At 35.4% G+C, this 21678-nt stretch overlaps 1 protein-coding gene across 11 annotated transcripts in view; it reads left to right on the top strand.

The window, feature by feature from the left end:
• ATP11A (ATPase phospholipid transporting 11A) overlaps positions 1-21678 on the top strand; it is a 111532-nt gene that overhangs the window by 63847 nt on the left and 26007 nt on the right. For all 11 annotated transcript variants that reach the window (XR_008973874.1, XR_008973876.1, XR_008973875.1 and 8 more), the window contains exons 3-16: positions 1049-1138; positions 2245-2325; positions 5931-6038; positions 7961-8089; positions 8551-8654; positions 10503-10553; positions 12972-13036; positions 14650-14731; positions 15739-15889; positions 17031-17228; positions 17876-18049; positions 19459-19622; positions 19952-20023; positions 21527-21600. Coding sequence is in view for 8 of the 11 variants with exons in the window: in XM_057422187.1 (XP_057278170.1) it covers positions 1049-1138; positions 2245-2325; positions 5931-6038; positions 7961-8089; positions 8551-8654; positions 10503-10553; positions 12972-13036; positions 14650-14731; positions 15739-15889; positions 17031-17228; positions 17876-18049; positions 19459-19622; positions 19952-20023; positions 21527-21600 (1543 nt within the window). In the remaining 3 variants the exon portion in view is untranslated. The remainder of the gene's footprint in view (positions 1-1048; positions 1139-2244; positions 2326-5930; positions 6039-7960; positions 8090-8550; positions 8655-10502; positions 10554-12971; positions 13037-14649; positions 14732-15738; positions 15890-17030; positions 17229-17875; positions 18050-19458; positions 19623-19951; positions 20024-21526; positions 21601-21678) is intronic.

Raw genomic sequence — 21678 nt, forward strand, 5'->3', positions numbered from 1 at the left:
TCTAGAGCTCTGTCTGTCTTCCCTTTCAAAGTCAAATTCTTAAAATGTCTAGCTCATGGCATAACTTGCATGTCAGCAAGTATAAGTGCAATCTGCCAAGAAGAGACAAGGCACATTTGTAGCAGAACAAATAGATTAGGAGAAGCTTCTTAGTCCATCTCTTTAGACATGAAAGTTACATTGGAGTTGTCATTTTGTTATGTGTCAAATGATAATTTGAATAATAAGATGATACAGTGTTAGTTTTGTCAAGCAATTTTTTGCACCTTTTCACACAGTTTTAGCTGCTGCTTTTACGTGCATTCCGATAAGCAGTCCTTGCAATTTAAAATATTTTGGGTTTGGAGCTACACTGAGCTGTGTAAAAAGAGTATGACTGAACCTACTGCAGGACAGAGGAAGGAGCTACATGATGAACTCCTTTCTCTCTCACTTTTATCTTATTTGTTCTTCCTTTGAAGTTTTTGGGTTTTGTTTGCACTTTTGTATACTGTTTCTTATTTAATTTTATTAAACTTTAGATAATTTGTAAGATCAGTAGAGAAGTATGCAGCCATTTACTCTTACTCACTGCTATAGTTTATTTTGAGGAGTATTTTTGTGTCTAAGACAAGGTGCAGAAGAGGGGCTGACAACTTTTGTTAACTTGCTATGACTGCATAGTTAAATCTGAGTGCCATGTATCTCTTCAAGTCATGCATGCAAAATAGAAATGACTTAAAAGTGCTGTTTGAAGTGACTAAGAAGTTTTTAAAATCCACTGGTGGCTTTAAATGAACTGTTCTGTAACTAGATCTCTGAATGAGCATTGTTGTTAGAACTTGTTTCAGTCACAAGTATCAACATTATTACAGTTCAGAAAATTGATACAAATCCAACAGTACATGGTTGCCAATTTAAGATCCCATTTCAGTAAATTCTTAAACAAAGTAACAAAAATACTCCTGCTTCTTGTTTAATTTAATCTTGAATTGTGAGTTTCAAATTTGCTTGATTTTTAGATCAAATGTTTCTCCCAAACATTCATAATCTGTGCATTTGTTTTCAGTACACATTTTGGAACTTTGTACCAAAAAATTTGTTTGAGCAGTTCAGAAGAATAGCTAACTTCTATTTTCTCATCATTTTCCTTGTTCAGGTAAGCTATCCCCATTTTTCAATACATTTCTGGAGTTTGAAAAGGTTTAAAAAGGCGCTGGTTTTGATGACTGAAGAGGTAAATGGTTGACCCTGGACAACCTTTTGTACTGATGATGTGATAAAAGGAGTTTTGTTTCATTTCCAGGTTGTGAATATGAATCTAACCTAAAGAGAAATTGATACCATCACCAGTTTGATGGCAAGATACCTCTTGATAAAATTGAAAAGAATGTGTAACTTTTATTTTGTTATAAGCAAACATCCAGATCAGCAAAACCATTGTTATAAGTTAGATAGATGATAAACTTCTGTTAGTTTTGCTGAATGTTATTTTTTTTTAATAACAGAATGGCAGAAATTTTCTAATTGCACTGGAAGGCTGTGGAGAAACTAAATTACAGGTTCTTATACAATGCTTGCTTAGGATGGTACATAAATATTTGGGTCTGTAATTATTACCTCACACAACTAGTTTGATGCTTTCTAGGTGTCTTCATTATGAACCTTTCACAATCACTTAAATATATTAAACAATAAAAATCTTACAGACTTAAGTGAAAAGCTGCATTACTTGGCACACCAGATTCCATAGAAAGAAAAGCTATGCAGATTGCCAGGAAAATTTAGACTTTCTTATCATTTGAGCTCTCTCTCTGCTTTCTACTTCTGTTTATATTTGCAGAAGCCACAGCCCAATATTTTGGTATTTACTCCTTGCATGTGTAAGAACAGCTGTAGCTGTAACATGTAAAAATTACACTATACTGATTTCTAATGTTGCTTAGTAATTTTGTCTCCAAAGCTGCAGCTTTCCGATCTGGTTCTTAAACTCTTGCAAGCAACTGCTTTTACTAGTCATTAATGTCTGAATGTTAATGTGATCTAAATATACTATTGTATCTTACTATAGCATATAGTTTTCAGATTTTGTTGGTATAGTATATATTCTTAAAATTGCATTAGAGTACTATGCTTTTTAATTAAAGTTCCTTAGAGCTTTGTGAACATATTGGTGAAATGATTACTTGAAACATCTTGGTCGAAAAATTGACAGTTTATATTCACAAAAATATAGCCAGAAAATATTTATTCCTTTTGTTGCAGTTAATCATTGATACACCTACTAGTCCAGTTACAAGTGGACTTCCACTTTTATTTGTCATCACTGTAACAGCTATAAAACAGGTGAGTAATATAGTGAGCAAAAGTAAAACTAAAGAGAACATTATTATTTGGTTTGTGTATTTCAGTTTTCCCTGCCTTTTTGTGTTAGACTAAGTTAGGGCAATGCTGAAAGAATGATTGTGGTAAATTTTGATATATTTTTGTTTCCTTAGTTTAAGTAGAATTGGTTGCTATATGATGATGTTTCACTCCTTTAATGCAAACTCATAAATTATTTAATAATTTTGATGTTCTTGTGTTCCAAGGAATCATTTCCCTTCTTGTGTTCACTCAGCACAACTCAGCTTTCATTTATTTGTTTCTAAATTGCTGTCCACATCCTGTTATATTTTTCCGTGACTGAAAATGAGCTTAGTAAAAGCTACAAAAACTCGTAAGAAATCTGCTGCTAACCTTCAGGTTTCCTTAGCCTTTACAGTATGAACGGATAATAAAAATTATTTTGGTCTTCAGGGTATATTTGATAGTAATCTACAGTTCATAATGATAGCTGCAGTGCTTTCTGCAGGTTAGGATTGAACAAATGTTACTGTATTATCTCATTTTTAATGTTAAAATTAACCCATAAAATAGATGAAAACCCACACAAGTAATTTTTTTAGATATTAGTTGTTGCTACATCTTTGAGTATAAAAGAACTTCCTAGAAGTTGTTCTGTTAAAATAGAATTGCATAATACAGGTATGGAATTATACAGGTTTGCCGTTTGACTTTCAAGTTAGTACTACCAAGAGGATAGTGATTAAAGTAGTTTTTCACCAGCTATCCTAATGCTGCAGTGCTACCTTTGGCATGAGCACATAAATGTAGATAGAGTCTTATTGAAAGTAGTGGAATCTCAGATATATATGGAATGTTTTAATTCATGTGGAGATATTAAAATCAGATCTGTGTGTTATCAGAGCCTCTGTTATTTCAAATTGCATGTAGATCAGGAATTATTCAGGAATGAGCTCATAATTGCCTTTCTATTGATTTAGCCAGAGATGAATTTATTGACTTTGTGAGTTTCAAGCCAGCTAAAGGAGGACAAGAGGATACCTGATCTTGCAAAAAACCTTGCTAGTGCAGAGTTAATTTGTTGAAAATTTTACTAAATTTGAGCTAGCAAGTGAATTTATAAGCAGTACTTTGTATCTGGTGCCTACAATACCCTTCTGCATTTACTCTACCATCTCACCATAGCCACAGAATAGTTTCTAATAATTTGGGCTCCTATAGTAATAGTCACAAGTCATGTTCTTTACAGTGGTTCTGTTATGTGTTTGGCTTTTTGCCTTCAGTTTAGTTTAATGATATTTGCTTCTGTAGGATAGCTGTCAATGTAGGCACTCAGTGGCACAGCGAGTTCCCTTTCATGGTTTGGTCTTCTCTGTGTCTCTGCGTCCAGATACCAGCCATTTCCTTCCTTCATTTCAGTGAATGGAATGTGAATGTGGAAGGAGAATCTGCACAAGCAGCATCTTTTGCTAGGCTGCTTGGAGGAGTTAGTACTTTCCACGGGCATAAGGAAGTTCTTTTACTTTGTGTTTCCAAAAAATGTTATCTTTTGAGGGGGAAAAAAATAAAATCCATTAAATAGTTTAATTCAAGACTGCTTCTAGGTCAAAGTGCTCCTTATTTTACCTCAAAACTTGTAGAGATAAGACTGTATTTCTTACGTACCTATGACGGATTTGATGATTAAAACAATGGCTAACAAAAATGAGGATGTGGTGTGTTGACCCTGGCCAGCAGCCAAACACCCACGCACCCCTTTTCTCACTCCCCTCTTCTGTGGAAAACAGAGAGAAAGTGAAGATACTTGTGTATCATATTAGTGACACGTTATAGGGAAGTAACAGCTATGCCAAGCAAAATAAGGAATTCATTCACTACTTCCCATTGGTAGGCAGATGTCCAGTCACTTTCTGGAAAGCCGGGCCTCAGCACAAGTCATGCTTGCTTAGGAGGACAAGTGCCATCACCACAAATGATCCCTTTGTGCCTGCTTTCCCTGAGATTTTCTTGCTGAGCACAATTACATATAGTATTGAATATCCCATTGGTCAGTTTGGGTCTGCTGTCCAGGCAATGTCCCCTCCCCGCCCCTTGCCCACTACCCCCAGCCAACTGACCTCTTTTTCAATGTATGGGGAGGTTGGGCAGAAAGGCTTGATGCTGTGCAAGTACTGTTCAGCTGTAGCCAAAATACTGGGGCCTAACCAACACTGGTTTAGCCCGTTACAAAGCATGGCAGCATATAAGCAGCTGTGAAGAAAGTGAACTCCATCCCAGCCAGGCCCAGAACAGAGGGTAATTTTGATTGTCCCTGAATAGGGTAACTGACTACCTTTACAGTCTTTATGCTAAATGCAGAATTTTCCTTCATTCATTTTCAAAGAAACTACAGAGAGCAGTATCGTAATTTATTTACAGTGCTAACTATATACAATTGAGTATATTCTATTGTAGAATTCAGCTCTTTCTGGTGAGCAAAAGCTGTGATGCATGCAATAGCTAGTATTTTAGGTGTGGCTTTCCCGCTCTGAAGATATTAAATGTTGCACTTTAGAATTTTACTGTAGGTTGGTAGTGGCCTACCACAGCCTGGATTATGACATGTGGTGCCTCAAACTGCAGTTCTATCTATCTCCTTGAGTCTTTCTCCCAACAAGTGGGACCTGATTGATAAGCTGTGCCAGCTCCTGGAGGTATATTACACTGAAGTTAGAAAGACTCTGTGGGTTCCCAGATTATCTCAGAACATCCAAGGCAGTGGTGCTTTTGTTTTGCATTGCATTTTCAATGGTTTAGTGTGAGGTGTCCCTGCCCATGGCAGGGGGTTTGGAACTAGATGATCTTAAGATCTTTTCTAACCCTAACTATTCTATGATTGTATGTACTCAAGAGAATTAGATGTAAAAATGCATATGGAGCCAATGGTGTCTTTCAGTCCCAATTTTTATCCCACAGCAACACATTTTGAATGGAAAGTTGCAGATTCCCTGTCCTTTACTTTGTTTCTGCATGTAGCTTTTGGGCGATCAAAATAAGTTATTCTGCAGTCTCTTAAAACAAAATTCTTCAGGTTGATATATATTGTATATAAGGTTAAAAAGTGTTAACAAGTGTATAACAATCAGAAAATAATGACTACCTTCAGTTATGTTGTTACTTCATCATCTTTCAGTATGAAGTCTCAGTCTTCCAAAATATACTTCTATGCCTCTATCTTCTTGGCAACCCCTTCTAGAAGTACTTTGCACTTACTCAGGAGTCAATAGAGCATGAAAAAGAGATAATCACTTAACCACCAGAAAGTTCTACACTTTGTAAACACCCCTATTCATCAGAATGTCTTCATTAAAATATATAATTTTGTTGACTAATTTTAACCATGAATGTTCTTGTTTGTAAATGTCCAACATGACTGACGTATCAAAATTTCATTTGTTCTAGTGAGAATATATTCTTTTCCCCTCTTCCCACCTCTCCCTCCCCATTTCTTGATAAAGGATAATCTCGATTTGATTGGTTGGTTGGTTTTGTTGCAAGATAAAGCTTATTTGTGTCTTTATAGCCAAATGTGCATCATTGTGTCATTCCATTTCACTATTTTCTAGGGTTATGAAGATTGGCTTCGACATAAAGCTGACAATGCAATGAACCAATACCCTGTTCATTTCATTCAACACGGTAAACTGGTTAGAAAGCAAAGCCGAAAATTAAGAGTAAGTAATTATGACTTAACAGAGTAAGGCTTTACTTCACGCTTCTTGTGGAACAAATTATACAGAAATGCAGCATGATGATGTTGCAGCACTTCTTACATTTCATTGAGATTAGACTTGCAACATACTAATTTTTAATTTAATGCCACTCAGTAAATTTTATAAGCTAGATATGTTTCTGTTTTATCTTGTTAACTCCTAACTGTTCCATTCATTTTTCATTTTTTAACTCTAATTTTTCCACTCATGCTTTGTCTTCTCTCCATTTTCAGTCTATGGTTATGCACATTAATGATGTATTTAAGACAGATTATCATAGCGCTACTGATGTGTCCTATGTATACAACATACATATGAATACATATATATGCAACACATTCAGAATACTTTCTTCATTACTCTTCAAATCACAGCCTCTTCATTGGCTGTTGAATGTTGCTGCATTCCCTTCCTGGCATTTTAAAGGTTATTTTCAGAATTAATCTCTGCTTTTTTTTTTTTTTTTAAATGAGCAGATTCTTTGATTCTTTTCATCGTCATTCTCTTTAGAATTCAGCAAATTTGATAGCTATTTGTTTGGATTTTTCCTTATTTCTGATATCTTCATTAGGGATATCTTTTTTCTGTTTTGCCTTGTTTGAACGTAAATGGCTCTACAGTGTTTACAGCCTTTCTGCTGATGCCTTTCTCTGTGATCTTCCCTTTGAGTGTGATAGCTTCTGCCTAGGGCTTTCTGGTAATAAAAAAAAATTGAAACATCACATGCTGAGTATTCCTTATACATAACTAAACAGTTAAATACTGCAAAGAAAGTACCACATGACTGAAATTTGTATTCCATTAAGTAATCTATTGCCCATATTTTCTCAATTTCTCCCATTCTTTGCATTTCAGAGACTGTATTTTGAGCAACTAGATAGTAGGAGACAGGCATAAGAAATATTTGCATAGAAAGGGATATCTGTAAATATCTGGATGAATATCTGGATAAATTCTTGGACATGTATTAAGCAAGAAAATGGACTAGAACATGTAAAGGTAGACTGTTATGTACCTAAAGCCTGTGGACATTTGATTAAAGACAAGGTTTCTTTTTCACTGCATCACAGACCAGTTGAGGTTGTCAGGCATGTGTGGAGGTCATCTGGTCCAACCCCCTCTGCTCAAGCAAGCCCACCAAAAGCTGGTTGCCCAGGACCAGATAGCTTTTGATTATCTCCAAGGGTAGAGATGCAATCTGTTAATTTTTTTTTCCTTATAATCATTTGGGAAGATGACCCCACCAAAATGTATCAATGCCTTTTTTTCTCAAATGAATGCTTTAGAGCAATATTTTGAATTTATAGTTGGTTTCCTGTTCTGTGACACTCAAACACGCTGTAAGATTTAACTGTGTTTTCATGACTACAAACGTATTTGCTCACCTTTAAATACGGATGAAAATAGGATGGACTTCTAGTCATAAATTCTGCTGAAAATATATCCTATTTTCATTGCCAGACTTGGAAATCATAACTTTTGCAACTATATAATTATTTTCAGAGCTACATGCTTATCCTCAACAGCCAACAAAAGTAGCTCAAATCTTCAGCTGTTTTTGAAATAATGTTTTGTTGTATTTAGTCTTAAAACAAGGATAGTATCTTCCTCTTCCAAATAAAGTTGCAAAACTTAAGAAGGCAGTACTTGCAAAATGGTTATCCTTAAAGGAAATATAGTACACAGCAGACCTCAGCCATTCCACAAGGTGTGATTCAGTTTTTGAGATATTCCTGTAGTGAATATTACTGCTGTGATAAAATCGTGGTGTAAATAAAAGTAGATGAATTTTCTAAATATTTTAGTGAACTGATGTTTTGAAATCTGAAAATCAGGCTGCTACATAAATGATAAATGCATTTTTTGTTGTATCTTTTCTTTAGGTTGGAGATATTGTAATGGTAAAAGAAGATGAAACATTCCCATGTGACTTAATATTTCTGTCAAGTAGTAGAGAAGATGGAACATGCTTTGTTACAACAGCTAGTTTGGATGGTGAATCCAGCCATAAAGTAATTAAATGTTCTAAATTTTCTTTCTGAGGCAAAGCTTGCTTTTAATTTTTCACATTTGACTGCATGCTTACATGTGTGAGCAGATTAACTTGTGTAACTTAGGTTTCTACCAATTGACTTACTTTTTCGTAAAGTAACATTTTATGGAAAGTTTAAAAATGTATGTATTTGTGACTTTGTGCCCAGTATAGACATGCAGATTACAGAGGTAATGCACAAACTTTTTTGTACTTAAATGCTTTCATGGTGACCTGATTAGTTACCACACTGCAAGCTACTTGCATGTAATATAAGACGATGCCCACTTAGGAGCATTTGAAGATGCATCTTACTTGAACTATGAGCTCTTATGTGGAAGTTAATAAATCTGCTTCATGCTGAACTGAAATATATGTGCAGATTAATGTATTCTATATCTGTCCTTTTTTATTTTATTTACACCTTGATATTTGTTCCAGACTCACTATGCTGTTCAAGATACAAAGGCATTTCACAATGAACAAGAAATGGATGCACTACATGCTACCATTGAATGTGAACAACCTCAGCCTGACCTTTATAAGTAAGAAAATAATTCTTGCCATTTTATTTGGTGTTCCCTAACAATAAATTATAAGAGTATCATAATGAAAATATACTGGCTGCATCTGGCTGGATAGAGTGGGCTCCAGAGTGAGCTTGACATCAGCTTAGTTTTTCATCCTTGCTCCTTTCCTGCAGGTAGTTCACTGGTCTGCTCTAGGGCAGTGGTCTCCAAAGAGGGGTGCACAAAGCAGGCCATTTGTGTGGCAAAAAATTTAGAACTTGTGTTTTTTTTTTAATCTAAAAAATAAGAAATAAATTAAGCTTTACTAATATTTAATACATTTCTTAACACTGACTGTCAAGAAATAGCCTGTATGTCAGTCCCATGTCACATACAGTTTGTGACAAGTCTTCAGGGGATGAGAGGATATTCTGCAACATGGAGAGGTTGCTTGTGGCACCATGGCTTGTTCTTTTGCTTTCAGCACACATGAATAATGAGAATATGTATTGGTAGACAGCTTCTATCTCTGCTACTTTTTGCTTGGCACTTTACTGGTCAACAAACCACAGTGACGAATCTTTCTTTCCAAAGGCACATGGTCTTTTTACATCAAGATGCATCATAACAAACTCTACAGTGTCATTAGATGTGGCTCTGCTGTGTTGTATATTTTCTCAGCAGACAGGTTGCCAGTTCTCTGAGCCTGGGAGGTTTCCCTTTCAGGGTAACAGACCCACCAGTTCCCCAGTTTCCTCTACCATCCAGAATGCTGATGTCTGTCTTAATCTGGTTTGATTTGAGGTTATCCACTTAGACTGTGATATTGCAAATACAGCATACTGGATCTGACTGAAATGTAGTAAATATTCTTCATAGCAGCCCATTTGGTGTAGTAGTTTTGATTTGTAACAAAACCAGTGTTAATAACACACCTGTGTTTTTGCTGTTGCTGAAAAATGCTTGCGCAGTGTCAAGGGTTTCTCTGGTTCTCACTTTGCCCCTCCAGCAAGTAGGCTGGGGTTGGCCAGGTAGGCTGGGAGCGGACACAGCCAGGAAATTGACCTCAGCTGACCAGAGGGTTGTTCTGTGCCATAAAATGTCATGCTCAGCAATAAAACTAGTAGTCTTTCAAAAGTAGCTGTTGCTTGAAGACTGGCTGGGCATTGGTCTGCTTATGGGAGGTGGTGAATACTTGCCTTTGTGTCACTCGTTTTTTTTTCCTTCACTTACTAATCTGTCATTATTTTGCTTTTGCTCTTCCAGTTCTCTCTCCTATCCTTCTGGGAAGGGAATTAGCAAGAGGCTAGTGCATGCTTAGTTGCTATCCAGCAGCAACCCACTACATACAGATAAAATGTACTTAGATATTCAGAGGGAAAATTGCTTATTTGCCTTACACTTTTGTTTTAAACTCAATTGTAGGGTTTAGGTTTTGTAAAGAATAGTAATTGCACTGGGTTACCTTGGGTAATTTAGGGAATAAGATTTCTTGTTATTTCTTGCTAATGGGTCTACTTAGAATATTTACTTCTAATTTTAGAATCTCTTATATCTTTTTATATGGACATTTTACACTGACTTACTGTTCTGTGTATTTTTCTGTTTATGTGTATCTCCGTGTTCTTGTTTATGTTCTTGGTGATCAGAGCTTGTTCAACTGGAGGGTGCTCACTGTAATAAATACTTTGTAGAAAATATTTCTCAATCTATTCTTACATATGTTTTTTGAAGTGACAGTAATTTTCTTTGTTTTCAAACATGTATGTGTGGTGTATATATATCTGTAATGTAATGTACATTAAACTGAAATATTTGGACATATATGCATAATAATACACAAATTAGCAATGTTGTTAAGCTACATATATACTTCCCTTGCAGATTTGTTGGTCGAATAAATGTTTACCATGATAGGAATGAGCCTACTGCAAGGTAGGGAAAATCCAGAGTTTTTACACACTTGAACATTTCCAGGGTTGTGCTGATTTTGGCCAGGGTAGAGTTAATTTTCTTCATAGTAGCTGGTACTGGGACTATGTTTTGGATTTGTGCCAGAAACTGTTGATAATTCAGAGTCAAGGCCTTTTCTGCCTCTTGCCCCATCAGCAAGTAGAGTGGGGTGCACAAGAGATTAGAAGGGGGGACAACCAGGACAGCTGACCCCAGCTGACCAGAGGGATATCGCAAACCATGTGGCATCATGCTCAGCATATACAGCTGGGGGAAGAAGGAAGGAGGGGAGAATGTTCGTAGTAATGGCATTTGTCTACCTAAGTCACTGTTACATGTGATGGAGCCCTGCTGTCCTGGAGATGGCTGAACCCCTGCCTGCTGATGCGAAGTGGTGCCTATTAAACTGTCTCCATCTCAACCCAGGAGTTTTCTTGGTTTTACTCTTCTAATTTTCTCCCATCCCATTGAGGGTAAGGGGGTGTAACTGAGTGGCAGTGTAGGGCTTAGTTGCTGGCTGAGGTTAAAACATGACAAGGTTCAAATAGGTATCAATGGTGAACATTACCTTTGGTTCACCAACAGCATGCTGCCTTGTCTTATTAATAATATGTATTTCTCATACAAGTTTCCAGACTTATTTCATATATAAGTATTTCATATTTTAATCAGATAGATTTATCTCATTTATATTTTTGTCTTTATTCAACTTCAATTTTATTTGACGTGTATTTAGTTTATAAATTACGTTGATAGGATTTTGACCGTGCTTGTACAATACTGCTCCATTAGCAGGAGATCCTGATAGTGCACTAAACAATATGAATAGTATCACTTGTATATTTCTCTGTTTTTTTCTTCTTAGAAATTTAAGAATATGAACATGCCCAGTATAATGTTTAGTTTTAGTGGTGATTTTTGCACATTTTTCTAAAATGTCTAGTGTTGTGTGTTCAGGAAGGCAACATCCAAGGTAATTAATTTTGTATGTTGTGAAGGATGTGATCTGTTAGCCTGGGTCTGGCACTTAGAAGGGTCTGCCTCCTGTGCAAATAGGCTTTATCCTGAAGGGAGTGCAGTGCTTTGTGCTCAAGGAGCAGTCTCAGGACATTCCTTGTCCAGCAACATAAAGAAAAAAAAATGAAGCAGTCGAAAGAGGCACGAGTCTTCCTCTCTTTTCTGCCTAGGATCTTCTGTCTACCACCAAGGAAGAAACTTCCCGTACCTCATTTTGTTCAGGTCCTTGGTACAAAGAGGCAAAGCAATAGGAGGGAAAGCTTCTTGCTGGGGTGATATCCTAGACTCCAGCATATGGGTGGTGTACAAGTGTGTCTACATGTCTGATTTCTATCACAGTCTGCTACGAAAACTGGTTTTTTTGTTTGTTTGTTTGTTTGTTTTTAACTTCTTTCTCTTTAGAAATTGACTAATACAGTTGGCTGGAAATGAAGTTGGGTGGGAGAGGACAGTAAAATAAGCAAAAAAAATAACCTTTTTGATCTCAACAGGAATTGATCTGTGTATAACACAAGAAGAAAGTCTGTGGCATTAAGACTTATATTCCTTGGACAGCACTATTAGAGCAATGGGTGTTTTTTACTATATTGGGATATAATGTCTTATAATCCAAGTCATTCATATAACATCACACCACTGGTTTAGACGAAACTAGTTTCAGGTTGTATGGCCAGGGATGTTTGTTTTTTTTGTCTTTAGAGGATTAGATTAGATTTTGGAACACTTTGAAAAACGTGAACACGTTAAAAAAACACTTGGAGCACATTAAAAAAAACTGAACTTTTTTTTTCATTACTGTGTATATGGTCTGATAATTCTACATGCTTTCTGTCTATAAAGTAGTCCTTGGTTTTGCACTAATATGGTGATTTATATTATTTTAAATTGCATAGGGATCCTTATATTAATTTCCTTATTCCTCAGTAAACTATTTTACCTATATTCAACTTTATGCTTTGAAATGTATACAGTAAATATCAAACAATACCTTATATGCCATTTATACTTAAAATGGAAGAATGTATTTTCCTTAATAAGTAATTCTAGCATGTGGGATACGATCATTTATATAAGCCTAAAAAAGACTTGAATTGCTATTTTTAAAGATACGCACCTTGCTATTAGGATCATGAATCTTTATTTAGGTACCTGCATATGTGGTTCTTGGATGCATTGGTTTAAGACTTGAATTGTGAAATTATGAGTTTAATTTTAGGCATCTACATATATTTAATTTTAACTGAAAGCTTTAAATATGCCTAGTAATTTTGTTACACAAAGTAAAAATGTTTGACTAAAACTAATTTCCTCTTTTATGTGGCTTCTACTAAGGTCTGCTGTTTCTCTCTAAACGTTTATATTTTGTAACATTTATCTTTGCAGGCCATTAGGATCTGAAAATCTGCTTCTTAGAGGAGCCACTTTAAAGAATACAGAAAAAATCTTTGGTAAATCTTTCTATTGATTATTTAAATGGTCTGTGAAGTAGCAAGCAAACATTAAACAAGGCTACAACCCTACAGTTACTACTGACCATATGATTTCTAATGAGTCACTTGATATGCAACTTTTTAATAAGGTTTACTATTGTAATTGCAGTGAAGTAACTATTAATGATGTATAATGACTATAAAAAGTTTTTGGAAGGAGGATTTTATTGTTTGTCTTTAACGATTACTTAAGGTGACTCAAGAAGACAATTCAATTTCATGTAAATATATGGCTTTTGAACAGGCACTGGAAATTAATGATGTTGTCCCAAAGCAGTTAATGAGCCTGTTGAAAAATCTTTATAATCTGTTTTGCTCATTTGTTGAAACAGACACCCCAACCAGATGTAAATATGGTTGATCAAAAAACCATCAATCCACTTAAACAGTTCCTGATCAAAATTAGACTTTCTGTTAGCAAGTATATTTTATGTGTACAAATTGTCCACATTCTATAAAAAATGTTGCATATTTTAGCAGAAATTGGAAACACAAACTGAGATTTTTTACTTTTATTTTTTAAAATTCTTCAAGAAAGCCTAGTGGGAGTAGTAGTTCTGTTATAACAGGCCAGTCTTTATCAGTGACTAAAGGAAAAAGGATCCAAATTATCCTTTATCTTTTACAACTTCTGTACTCCCACGAAAGATCAGTGATAGCCATGAACTTAGCCTAAACTACCAAAATCTTGCAACTTTTTCTCAAAACAGAGTGCAAAAAGTATGTATTAGTTTCAACTCCTCATTTTGCTTTTAGTTGTAGTCTAAAATAGATGGACTAATATAATCAGTTTGTAGAAAGTATTTTTGTAAATTTCAGGAGATGGCTTTAATATTTAATATTTATTTAATATTTAATATTAATATTCTGTTATCTTGAGTATCGGGCAGAAATGTTCCTAATAAGCAGTTGTTTCTGGTCTGCCTTACATATGCAGCATTTACCATTACCCCAGCACAATTCATATCCTGAATTATTTTATTTAGCTATGTACAGATGTGCTTGCTTAAGTACTTTAAGTCCATCATCTTGTTTACAGCTTCTTTTAGTTGCTGTGTTCAATCTTCTGAGGTTTAGTCTTTTGATCTGTGTTCTCAACAGGAAATTTGTAATGTCAAACAATCACTTTTCATTAATTCTAAAATTTTACTGAAGCAAGCAAAATTGATGGTTGCCTTTTATTCTTCTTAGATGTGTCCTGTAGTTTAGCCCTATCTGGATTTTCTTTCACGATGTATGACTTAGCTTCTAAAATTATAGCCACAAAAGAGAACTTAAAAACGCAGGGCGATTTATTCAAAACCGCTATTTGGATTGGCTTTGATACATAGCAACATGTTAGCAATTGGGAACTGTGACTCTGGAATGGGATGTAAATGCTGCTTAAAGTTTCCTAAAGTTATTCTTTATTAAAGCTATTTCTAGTTTCTGAGTATCATCTAAATCTTTGTTCTTTTTCTTCAGACTATAGAGAATTAAAGAAATGATGGAGTATAATAATAAAGTGAATTGTGCTTTTATGAAGTTGTTGTGCTGTGTAATCATTAGTAAAACAAGTTGTCTAATTTCAGGTGTTGCTATCTACACTGGCATGGAAACTAAGATGGCATTAAATTATCAGGCAAAATCACAGAAACGATCTGCTGTAGAAAAGTAAAATTTCTCATATTTATTTTGGGGGTGGCAAACTGCATGTTCGGATGGTGAATAAAAGGGGAGGGTTTTTTTTATTTTACTAAATGTATATGTTTCATTAGAGGTAGAGGGACTTAATGGTTTGTTTTCAGTAAAACCAATTTTTTGGATGCAGTTTACTTTGGATCAACTGCGGTAACACAAAGCCTGTCTGTGGCAGGTTTCCCATGGTTTAGCTAAAATTAGAAGTTCCTTGCAGGGCATATATAATGGGAAAGGAAGACACTGCTATTCTCAAGGAAAGAGCTGACATTGGTTGCTTACTTTTTTAAAGAGAGATAAGTATTCTTTAGTCCTGCTCTGCTATCTGAAATCATCAGCTCTGAGTAAGGTGTCCAAGCCTTGTGGAAAAAAAAGGTGTTAAGGCAAGATGTACTGACTGGCTGACAGCCCTTCTCTTACACAGTGACTGAGCGTTGGTGATGTGTCTTTTTCAGTTCTTATTGATGTATAACCAGTGGCTTCTAGTTCATACCCATTCATCGATGAAAATATAATTTTAAATGTGAAATGTTCTTGCTCTTTTTTTAGATCTGTCTAGAAAGTGTTAAATCATTACAGCTGCATAGCACAATGTTCTCAATAGATTTATATTCCATGAAAATACTTATGTGAGTGTTTTCTTGTCAGTTCAGAGAAATGGCATAAAAAGGCCTGCAGATACATGTCTGGTTATTCTGTTATGATTCCATCTATGCTATTGTTTTTACTAATGTACTAGGTTTGGTAAGGTGTCCCACACAGTTTGGAAAACAATTACAGCAGTTTACATTTTAAATAGAAAATCATCCTCAATAATATTTTTCTGTGTTGGGAAAATGCTGTAGAAAAGTTATATAACATCATAGTGTTAGAATTGGAGCAAGTGTTAAGCTGAAGCACAAATGTAGCATTTTTCAATAAACTGTAGTTTATGTGCTAATGGAGTTCTCACTTTGCCTTTATTTATTTATTTTTTTTTTTAGATCAATGAATGTATTCCTTATTGTATACCTCTGTATTCTCATCAGTAAAGCACTAATAAATACTGTCCTGAAGTATGTCTGGCAGAGTGAGCCATTTCGTGATGAACCATGGTATAATCAGAAAACAGAGCCAGAAAGGAAAAGAAATTTGGTATGGAAATAAATTTCAACACCAAAAAGTTTTACTAAACCTGTAATGTGCAAGAATCCTACTGAAAAGCGTACACAGCCTGCTTGCTTACTGATCATAAAATGTTTTGTTTGCTAATAGTGGTGACAGTATGTTTGCAGAAAGCTTATATATTAAATTTTTGCACTCAAGTTATACGTATGAATTTAACTGATGAGAAAATGTCATGTTTAATATAAGAACTGTCCTCTTGCAGAGGAATATAGGACTGAAAGATATCTGACAGCTGTTGGTAATCATATAACAGATGTGTTCAAAAGAATCCACTGTGGGAATCTGTGTAACAATACCCCTTAAAAACTTAGTTTGATATAGCTCTGTAACTCTGTCATGAGCATTAGAGACCCACAGGAGTGTTGCCAGTGTATGATGACCCTACCAGAGAAAGGACGTCCAGAATGGATACCCACATGATCCAAAGTAACAGACTGAGCTCAGCACTACAGAAAACACAATATTATGATACTAAATACTTCCAGTGAGACTAGGGGAAAATTTTCTTGGTTACCCTAAATGCATGATGGGCACACACTAGCCAGACATGTTCTAGATTTCTCATTACCACCAGTAGCACCATCTCGGCCTGCTTAGCCGGTTGACTATGCTTCCACAAGTCTCCACCACTGAAAAAATTGAGCTAGGTTATATGCACACATTTTACTTGTGTTGAGAGAAGGAAGGGAAACCCTTTATTCATTAATGAAATGCTGCCTGAAAGTTACGTAATTGGTAATCCTTGAATGAGTTGCTGCAGGTTTATGTTGCTTTTCTGGTAATTTGTGAATGTACATGTTACCATTTTCCTTGTTCTCCTACAGGTGTTCATCACTCTCATGAGTTGCTCTAGAATTTACAGCCATGATGTGTGACTATAGACCTGTAAAGAAAAATACAAATTTTTAGGATTTTTTTCTTTATGCCAAATCTGTTGTGATGTTATATACCACGAAGGCACACACTTGTGTTGAGCTGTGAGCTGTGAAAGGTGTTGCTTACTGTTTGAAAGTTACTAGAAAAAAAATAATCTGCAAATGTATGTAGTCATCTTTTGGTTTTTGATGGTACCTGAAAAATCAATATTTTCATCTTGTTTCTTTGGCAGTTTCTTCGAGCTTTTACAGATTTCCTTGCATTCATGGTTCTTTTCAACTACATTATTCCTGTATCCATGTATGTCACTGTGGAAATGCAGAAATTTCTTGGTTCTTACTTCCTTACATGGGATGAGGAAATGTTTGATGAGGACACAGGTGAAGGACCACTGGTGAATACTTCTGACCTCAATGAAGAGCTGGGACAGGTAAATTTTAACAAATGATAATTTTTTTTCAGCCTTTTCTACCATAAGTTTTTATTTTAAAATTGTTAGGGTTTTTTTTTTTTCAGCTTGAAATATTGAAAAATTCAACATTGATACAAAAGGAGTGTTTCCAGGGCAGTAGCGGTGCCCAGGTGTATAACTGTATATGACCATTAATCCAGAATCATCACTTAAACTAATGTAATTGTAGTGGGGAATTCTGATACCACCCTAAGGACCATTCTGACAGAAACCGATCTAAATCTAGGCGTGTACATTAAATAATGATCCTTGGGAAATTGAATTCATGTGCGTTTTGTTTCCATAAATATCTGTCTTGCAGCATGAAAGCAATTAAAAAACAAAAAAGAGACTGGGAGAAGAGAGAAAATAGATTAAACACATTATTTGTATGTGTTATGAAGCAAAAGATAGCTTTGCTGAGAGGAGTCTTGTGTGATAAAATCTTTCCAGGCCAAATTTCTGTGGAAGATGACTCCCAAAAGAAATTGTCTTCTTCTTCTGAAAGAGCATGCATAAGGATCCTTAAAGGAAGATGTAACCCAGTAATAATCTCAGTTTTGTTAAGAGAACTTGGAAAATCTCTGCTCATATTCCTGCTGTTTTTAATTTGTGCTTATTTGCAGATTGAGTATGTCTTCACAGATAAAACAGGAACGTTAACTGAGAACAACATGGAATTTGTAGAATGTTGCATTGAAGGGCACGTTTATGTGCCACATGTTATCTGCAATGGCCAAATTCTCCATGATTGTACAGGCATTGATATGATTGATTCTTCTCCAGGAGGAAGTGGAAAGGTATTATGACTTGTTCCTGTTTTTTATAATGAAACATGAAAATTGAACTGTGCTGATGTGAAGGGAATATTGGAAATAAAGCATTCTAGAGTTTCACTAATCATAGTGTATAATTGCAGGAAATTCATCACAGCACATACATTTTCGTTTCCTAGTTTAAACTAAGATTTGAAGACTTAATGGGAAGTTTCCCGACTTACTGCAGATGTAAAATTGAATTAAATAAAACCCCCAAATACAGAACTTTCTTTGGTTAGTAGCTAAAGAAATGTAATAGCTGGTTTCCATTTAACATTAGTGGTAATAGGGAAAGCAAGGCAGGAAAGCTCCTCAAGGGTGAAAATGAATGTTCAAGGCAAACAGTCATCACTGAGTGAATATGTGGCCAGAGAATGGTTTATGATTAAATGAAATTACTTTTAAATGTGACTTAATATAGCCACATTTGTAATGTGTTATACACAGCATGTATAAAAAAGCATGCTGCTTTTTTGCTATGTAAAGCAAAGTTAGGTGAAAGTTAAGGAGCTTTCATATGTCAGCTAATGAGCAGGTTGTAAATGGGCAGGATAATCATAGCCAAAGGACATTGGATATATTTTTAAATATATCAGTACAGTGTCAAATCATAGTTTGGCCATACCCTTCACTATGCCAAAACAAGGCCTCTTAAAATATGTTGATATAATTCAGCAGCCTTATAGCTGTCACCCACAGGCCTCAGAATGCGGTCCCAAGGTGTTTTTGTCTTGGAATTCTAGTGGCACAGTCAATTTGTACTGAGCAGCGCAGAAGAATAAGATTCAGACACAAAGTGACAGGTAGAATACAGTAAGGTATCCATGAAACAGAAATATTTTTCTGTTGTCAGAAGCTGTCATTACCGAACCATCTGAAATTTCATAGAAGTTGTTTTCTCCAGCTGCCAAAATGCCCACCTCCTATATTTTATATAGCTCTTAAAGATACTCAAGCTGCCTAAGGAACTGAAATCTGTAAACCCTGTTAAGACTTGTGCTTCAGGTGCTGCATCCCTCTGTCTGGACTCAGGACTCTTAAAATTGTACCTCAACTAGTATATGATACAGTTTGTTCAAAGTTTAAGTAAAAGTAAAGTTAAAAAACCTTTAGCCACATCTAGGACCCAGGAAGCAAGAGACGTACCCTCTTTTGGGCATCAGGAGCTTGGCTTGCATGGCAATGCTAGTAGCAATAGCAGCTGATGAGCGGTTGTGTGTACCGCTGGGAAAGACTTGGCTCCCCCTAAAGGGCAGGTGACCTGTGACATTGCCTTTATCTGACAGAAACAGTAGTAATTAGTGACATGGAAAACTTTTCCTTCAGAAGGTTATCAAAGCAGTGCATGAAAGTGGTAACACGTAATGGCAACTATTTCTTTTATGTTTTAGGAGAGAGAGGAGCTATTTTTCCGAGCTCTTTGTCTTTGCCACACTGTCCAGGTGAAAGATGATGACAGTGTAGATGGATTGAAGAAAAGCCAGCTCTCAAGAAGATCTTGCATATATATATCATCATCACCAGATGAAGTTGCTCTAGTTGAGGGAATACAGAGGTACGTGTATAATTAGATATTATAATTTTTTTATTTGTGGATCTAATCACTGAAGTTCAAAATTGTTTTAAGCACAAAAATTGTAATAAGAAACACCAAATTGGCACAGCTGATGATTTTCTCAACATACAGTCATGACTGCTCATATTCATAAATCAAATAAAACAGTTTGTGAGTTGGGTTTTGTGGTTTGGTGGGGTATGTTTTGGTCACCAATTCCCCCTTCCTACCCTCAAGAGAAGCTCAGTCTTAAATCCTTATGATATGCTTAAACTGGATAATTATGTATTTGTTGTATTCATTCTCTTGATGTGTGTTCCATTTCACAGGCTTGGTTACACCTATCTAAGGCTGAAGGACAATTTTATGGAGATCGTAAATCGGGAAAATAACATAGAGAAGTGAGTGGTTAAAAATACAAGAAAATAGATGAGGATAATCTAATAGTTACTGATAGTTTTAGAAACTATGGTTAGGTTATTTTTTCCTTTGTTATATGGTAATAATTTTTTAATAGAAAATGGTATGTACGGAGTTTGTCGTTTGCAAATAATCTGTATTTATGGGGGGGTAATATCTATAGAATAAATTTTTATAGCTGGTCCAAAGAAAAATTAAAACAGGTACTGTTCTTGTTATTTTCCTTTGACAGAATAGATTTTGTTGTCCATAATATGAGTAAAATTTTCAGAGACATTTTAGTAGTAGAGCTGTTCAGTGGGGTGCATGTACTTCCAAAAATGTTACTTTCCACTTCCGTAGAAGTTTACTGGTAAAGTCTATCATATATCTGAGTCTTCCTACATGTGCACTCTGCTAACCACACAGGGATTCTTGGACACAAATATAGGAACCCTGCTGGCATTTTTCCCCCTTTTAGGGGAATATGGAGGATTTTTCCTGAAAGTTACTTCAGACTTTTGTGGCTCATCTCATAAGAACTTCATTCAGTATCATTTGGTGGTTTATTAAAGTACTGTAATTACTAGGGATTTTCTCCAAAATGCATCATGGTTTGTAGATACAGGTCTGATCCAACTCCTTCTTAGAATCTGTTGTAACTTCTTAATGAACAAAGCACCGTGGCCTCGTACAGGTTTGAATCCCAGACTGTTGTAAGGACTTAGAACTGAATGACCTAATTAAACAAGCAAATCTGTTTTATGAGCTAAGTATTAACAGAGATGAATCCTGAAGAGATTTGGATTAATGATTGGGATGCTTATGTTTGTGCTGAAAAAGGAAGAATTTTAGATAAAAGGAAATAGGTAAGGTAGTAAATGATAAAAGTATTTTAACTGATGAATGATACAGAAACAGTACAACAGGAGCTTCTGCCTAGAAGGGAAAAGAATATGGGATAAAATGAAATTGTAAAAAACAATGGCAAATATAAAACCAGTAAAAGGAAATGTTTTTTACACTTTAATAACTTGTCAGCCAACACTTGAGCAAGATTTATGGAATAATGTGGGCTCTTTGGGGAAATAGGAATAGTCAAAATTAGAAAAATATTAAATAAAGACTTCTTTGTAAATGCTGATGCATTTCAAGTTCTGTGGCTATCCCTAGGTATTATACGTAGGAATTTACTTTATGAGCAGTGTAGTGCTCTACTGCAAGGTTTCTAGTCTTATAAATAAATTATATTGGCTATATATCTAAAGATGCTTATGAACATGATGCAGACAAATTCTGTTTCAAGTAATTAGGAGCTAGGGGTCTCCCCTGTTTCTTATTTGTAAGCTGCTTTTTAACACTGTGGAAGTTCACATTCCATAGTACTCAATATAATTTTCCATGCTAGAATTCATGCTTTAATTGATATGCCTGAAGTTGTAACAACCAATTTAGGGATCTGGAAAAGCAGAGTTGTTTAAAAAATAATTCTGTTTCTGTTCCAGGTTTGAATTATTAGAGGTTTTGAGTTTTGATTCTGTGAGACGGCGAATGAGTGTAATTGTTAGATCTTCAACAGGTAGGACTGTTGCATCCTGTTTCGTCTTAGATGTTTTTGTTTCACTTGGATTTGTTGAGGTTTATCAAAGATTTAAGC

Source organism: Pezoporus wallicus, unplaced genomic scaffold, assembly GCF_028554395.1.
Source record: "Pezoporus wallicus isolate ANWC-B61680 ecotype Strahan unplaced genomic scaffold, APGP_CSIRO_Pwel_v1 contig_5785, whole genome shotgun sequence".
NCBI classification, from domain to species: domain Eukaryota; kingdom Metazoa; phylum Chordata; class Aves; order Psittaciformes; family Psittacidae; genus Pezoporus; species Pezoporus wallicus.